This window comes from Ovis canadensis, chromosome 15, assembly GCF_042477335.2.
Source record: "Ovis canadensis isolate MfBH-ARS-UI-01 breed Bighorn chromosome 15, ARS-UI_OviCan_v2, whole genome shotgun sequence".
Classification (NCBI taxonomy): domain Eukaryota; kingdom Metazoa; phylum Chordata; class Mammalia; order Artiodactyla; family Bovidae; genus Ovis; species Ovis canadensis.
The window spans coordinates 59,208,640-59,214,732 of NC_091259.1; the positions used below are offsets into that span (position 1 = coordinate 59,208,640).

General features: G+C 55.7%; 1 protein-coding gene across 2 annotated transcripts in view; it reads right to left on the reverse strand.

The window, feature by feature from the left end:
* Positions 1–5,818, reverse strand: part of PDE2A (phosphodiesterase 2A) — a 67,141-nt gene extending 61,323 nt beyond the window's left edge. Inside the window, exon 1 of one of the 2 annotated variants that reach the window (XM_069552991.1) lies at positions 5,603–5,818. In XM_069552991.1, coding sequence (XP_069409092.1) covers positions 5,603–5,621 — 19 coding nt within the window. In that variant the 5' untranslated portion in view covers positions 5,622–5,818. The remainder of the gene's footprint in view (positions 1–5,602) is intronic. The other variant, XM_069552990.1, reaches the window with a different exon arrangement.
* Positions 5,819–6,093: the final 275 nt, after the last annotated feature.

Consider the following 6,093-nt stretch of genomic DNA (forward strand, 5'->3'; position numbering starts at 1 on the left):
AACTCATTTTCAAATGTATTCATATATTTTTGAATTTGAATTTTATTAAATATTACATTTTACAGATTGTTTTAATTTTTGAATGCTGAATACTCTGCCCAGGGCAGATCCCAAGTCCCCACACTACAGACAAGGATGTGGCAACCCCCAGTGGAATTCAGGTCTCCATTTAGCCTCAAAACGCCTAACCTGGGAAGCCATCCTGAGACCTGCTCCACAGAGGGCCCTGACCCAGGCCCAGGCATGCGCTCTCAAACCCTGTCTCCCCTCACTCTGCCACGCAGACCCCAGGGTGGCTCTCTCTTCTCTTCTACAGCTGACCAGCTTCCTCCTCCACCTCTGCTCCTCTGTCCCCTCCCTTCCAACTCAGGCTTTTCCCTGCTCAGTTTCATCATTCCACATCTGAAGGAAGTGCCCCAGCCTCTCACCTCACCCCTTCTATGAACTCCCCACCCCGGGCCCAGGGAGCTTCAGAACACGCAGGTCTGAGCAGTCACTGTCCTGCTTTCAACTCTTCTAGTGCCCAGTTCCCTCTGGAGAAAGTCCAAATTCCTTGACATGGCATAAAAGTCCCGCACAATTTAGCCCCTGCCAGCCTCACCAGCCTCATCTCCTGATGCTTCAGCACCAGCCCCCTCCCAGCCATCCCATCACTCAGCCGCTCTGGCAGTCCAGCATCCTGCTCCACAGAACGGTTCCCTCCCTCTGTCTGTCACCAGCAAGCCTTCACATTCCCGATTCTCTCCTTCTTTCTGTCCAGAACTCTCTCCTGGCTCATCCCTCAGCTCCCGCTTTAGCTATACTTCCTCCTGGAAGCTCCCCAACTTGCCTTCCCTGCAACTTTGGGCTGAATTAGGGGCCCCTGCCCCATCCCACTGTGGCCCCCAAGTTTCTCTCCAGCGTTGCCCTCCTCACACAGTCTATCAGCATCCATCTGTGTCTGTGCCCCTCCATCACCCCATCACCTGACCACCATTGGCCCTGGTACCTGGGTCTGTCCACCTGCCAAGAGGCAGATGCCTTGTTGCTCAGACTTGGGGCAATGTGTGGCTGAAGTTTAAGGTCTGCACTGTGTTCTCTCTGCCTACCATCTCTGTTGGGCACATAGTAGGTGCTCATAAAGGTCTGGCAGTACAAAGTTGTGGCACGGACAGGGAGCACTGGGATAGTTAGAGGAAGTGAGAGTCCCTGGGCTGGGCTGGGGACTTCCTGGAGGAAGCATCTGGGACAATACTCCACGTGTCAGTCCTTAGACAGCAATTGAGGACAGGCCACACAGGAAGTCACCAGCCCAGCCTTAGGACCGTCAGAGCAAACCATCAGACTGAGACCAGAGTCTGCAATGAAGGAGATTCAGTGACCAGAGCCCAGGACAAGGCCACTGGAAGAAGGGGATGGTGGTGCATACAGGGAAGACTTCCTGGAGGAAAGGATACTTCCAGCTGGTTTGGGGCAAGGGGGAAGCTGGAGATGAAGCAAATTGGAGACAGAGATGTGAAAGAGAAAGCTCTGTTCTGTCTTGTCCTTTATCCCTTAGAGGAAAGGGAGGTGGGAGTCAGATGGGCAGGAAGACAGACAGAAGGCCAAGGCGGCATAGTGATAACATCAATGCTGACCCATGGTCAGGGCGGGTATGGATGGCTGGGGCTGGCAGGGAGCAGGTCCCCAGCTGTGGTCGGGAAATGTTTCCTGTCTCCTTGCCAGGGGGGTCATTAATAATCATTTACCCGCCACAGGCAGCCCGGAGGCCAGCCAGGGAGCAGCATGGTGCTGGGGCCGGAGCCCAGCCTGGCAGCCAGAGAGCTGTATTCTAGGACCAGCCCCGCCACCTTGCTGTGAAACCTGCACAAGTCACCTGACCTCTCTTGGTCTCTGGCAACACTGGGCAAAGGAGGGTCTTAAGAGGAGGCTCCCTAAAGACCTCCCACTCTAGGCCTCAGTTTCCCTAGATGGCAGCAGGGCTGCCAACCCTACAGGGGGTTGGGACCTCTGATAATCAGTATGAGCATCTGGACTATGCTAAGCCCAGGTCAGGACACATGGGATGATGTGGGCAGACCCTGCCCAGCCTCTGAAGAGCTCATGTTCTAGTGGGAGCCAGACCCCTACACCACATCAAGTGCACATCAGGCTGCAGGAAAACACAGACAGAGGGCCATCTGCCCAGGGTTGGAGGGGCTGACAGTGTGGATGGGCCACAAAGACGGAGTTCCTTAGACACAGAAAGTGGGAGTCCCATGAGGCCTGTTTGGTCACTGCTATACCCCCAGCACTTAATACCATGCCTAGCAGGTGCTCAATAAATGCTTTCAGACACAATGGAATGAGCTCATCTGTTAAAGGAGACATTTGTGAAAGGAGCTTGGAATCTGGAAAGAGCTGCCTAACGCTGATGATGAATATAATGACAATGATGATTCTGGCTAATCGGGATGGGCCAAACATGAAAACTTGAGAAGGGGGGGAGGCCCAGAGATGGCCACCTGAAGCCAGACAGTATTGCTTGGGAACGTTCAACAGCCTTCAAGATCCCTTTCTTCCAGTTGGGCCAGAATCTTCCTCAGCCTTCCTTCCTCGGGCTGTATTTCTCTACATCCCCTCCAGGGCTCAGCTCAAGCTCACTCACTTCAGAGAACCTTCTGGAATGTGGTGCTGAGGCAGTGGCCCTGAGCCCTTTCCCCTGACTGACTCTGATGGTCTCTGTGGCTCCCAACCATCAGGAGTCCTGTCTTTTCGTGCTCTCGAGTCCCTTTTGGAAAGCTGCCCACTAAGGTCTCCCCATAGCTTTCTCTGGAGAGTATGACCTGGATCTTCCTACTGGGTCCATCAAACAAGAAGGTCCCAGAAGGTGTGATCAGGCCTCCTTTTTTAGATTAAAGCCCTGGGCAGACAGAAACTATACCCCCATCAGATGTGGGGTCAATATGAGTGGAGACTGGTTGAGGTCTTCTTGATTGTCTCCCAGCCCAGGAATCCTCTCCAGGCACCTACAGAAGAGGGAACAGGGCTGCTCAGCACCCTGGAGATGACGTGAGCAGGAAGGGCACTGGGCCACGCTCACGACTAAGACCTCACGGTTGGCAAACCTGTCCAACTCCAAGCCCAGCCCCAGCTGCTCTTGTGTCGAGAAGGCACCACGGGGATGCCACCCGGGCCTCAGCACCTGTGCCTGAACCCCCACCCTCTGCAGAATGCTGTGAGCTGGTAGCGAAGCACAGGGACCCCGAGACATGGGCATCCTCTCCACCCCTTCCAACCCTGGTCCCAAACGCGAGACAGGCTCAGAGGAAAAGAACGAAGGCTCCTGGCCTTCGGCAGCACCCGCCACCCGCCTGTCCAGCGCCTGCTCGACCGGAAATCCAAGACAAAGGCCCCGGTGAAAGCGAGGAGAATGAAGGGCAAAGGGCAGAGGCAGCCTGGCTTGGGCATCTCTGGGGACCTAGCTGGGAGGAAAGCAAGGACTGGGTGGCAGTCAAGCCCTCCTCACACACACACATTTTTGGGACACCTGCTGTATTCTGCACACTTGAACATCTCACACCTCGTTCTTTACCCCAAACACCTTATACACACACTCCCTCACCCCCTGTAGCAGCCTCCACAGGCCTCCACACTGCCTCACCCCCACACAGACCCTTGCTCCCTGGACACCCTTCATACATAAACAGCTCACAAGGAGAAAAGATCACAAAATCCACATCACACGGAAAAGTCATCCAGCTCACACACCCACGCTTCACACCACACTCACACTCAACCTCCCACACGCACCTCTCACACCCTATACTCACCTCTCCAAGCACACACACATCCAATTAAATTCAATACACACACACCACCAGCCACAGACACACCCTGCATAAATAATGTGCATACCTAATGTCACATCAAAATATCACATGTTTATGGGCACACACAGCTCCTTAGCACAGACAGTCCTGCCTGCATACTGCCTCCTCCCCACACACACTTGTGTGTGCACATACACACATACACTTAGTCAACAAGTCTTTGCCTTGGATCCTTGGGCCCTGGCCACTGCACTCTTTCCTACCCAGAGTTGTACCAACAGCCATCACATAGACATATGACACTCAGACACCAACACACATGTCCCCATATATTTCCTGACCAACTCCAGGATGTAACTTGGTGACTCAAAGCCAGTCACCTTGGCTGCAAACACACTCACACGTTCACAGTGACCCTCTCCCCACCCCCTTCAAGTAAGACATCCAGTAAAACCTTTCATTGGGGCCCAGCAGTGGCTTTTCCTGGTTACATACAACAGTTTATAACATATATATACACACAGTCCCCTGTGTAAGTGGCCCCTACAACTACTCCACCCCATGAAGACAGACACACACCATGTACACATAAGTTCCCCACACACACAACAGTCATATGAACAGCTACCACTCCACACTCACAACGCAGCCTCCCCAGCTGCACGTGCCGTGCAATGCCATATACTCATCGTTCATCGTGTGAACCCCAGTGCCCTACTGCACAATCCCCACCCGCCCTAAATCCCTGGGCACCACCCAAGGGCTGCGTGCTCCATGTTCAGCCCCTTCTACCAGCACCCACACCATGACAACATGGGTAGGGGTGGAGGCTCCGGGGACACTGGCCTGGCATTCTGAGCCAGTCCCCTCACCACCCAAAATCAGAGGCTGACATAAAGGGAAGGATGACCACATGGAAAGGCCCTAGAACAAAGATAGAAACCTGGAGAAATTGGAGGAGTGATGGGCAGACCGAGAGAGGTGGGCACATGGGCAAGAGAGACCAAACAAGAGAGAAACAGAGGGGCAGAGAGAGACACGATGCCCAGAAAGACTCGGAGAAGCCAGAAAAGAAACCAGAGAATAAACTGGAGCCAACATACCCAGAGAGAAACAAGAGGAGAGGGTGAGACAAGCCAGAAAAGACTAAGATCTCTTAAACAGGAGGGAGGAGGGAAAGCAGGAACAGAGTGGGAGGGGGATCCTGCAGAGAAGGAGAGAGAAACCGAGATGGAAAGGGCATTTAGACTCAGGGGTGGGGTCCCGTGTGAGGACTGACACCAGATGTTTGAGTAGGAACCTGGATGCGGACACAGATAAGGCTGTGGAGTAGGGGCTCAGGGGCATGAGGTGAGGCTCCAGCTCTGAGGTGGGGTCCTGGCTGAAAGTTAGGATTCAGGTGTTCTGGGTGTATCTGGAATCTGAAAATATACTGGGGGTCCAGGGGTATGGGCAGGGGTCCTCTACTATTATGGGAGTCAGGGGGTTCCAGGCTGCGGCAGAATTCTTGGGTGTGCCAGGGGGTCCCACTCTGGATTGGGAGTTCAGTGCTTGGGGTGGAGTCCCAGATCTGAAACAGGTTCAGAGTCTGGCATGAGGTTTTGAACTGTGAGCTGAGCATTCAAGGTCTCTGGGTATGGGCTGCAGTCCCAGTACAGAAGTGGGACTCACAACTGGGGCGGGGGTGGGGGTGGGGGTTTCCAGCAGGGTGGACAATGAGGCCGGCGACAGCACGCTCAGCGGAGGACCCGGCCGGGCGCTCACCCAGCACCCGGTTCCCCTCGTGCCCAGAGCGGGCCCCTGCTCCCTACCTGCAGGCTGTCGGCGCATGGCTGCGGCGGCGGCGGCGGCTCGTCCGGCTTGAGGAAGACCTGCTGGCCCCGCCTGAAGAATTGGACAACAGCGATGAGGATGTGGTGCAGCACCAGGACCATGCTCGCAGCCGCCCGCCCGCCCGCCGGCCCGGCCGCTGCGCTCGGTCGGCGCGTCCGCGACAGCTTCGCCGGGTCCGCGCGAGTGTCCGCCCCGGCCCCGCCCCGAACCGCCCACTTCCCGCCCCTCGACCGCCGGGCCCCGCCCAGAACCGCCCACGTCCCCGCCCCCTCGACCGCCCCGGCCCCGCCCACCTCCGCGCATCAGTGAACGGCACCTCTCAGCTTGTCCGATCTTCGGACCCTCATCAGAGCCCCCCACCAGCTGTCACTTCCCTTATCTCTGCGCTCTCAAGATTCTTCCAGCTGGTCCGCTACTAGGATCCCCAGCCAGGTAGCCGGCTTTCCGCCTTCGCTCCCTTCTGCTCCAC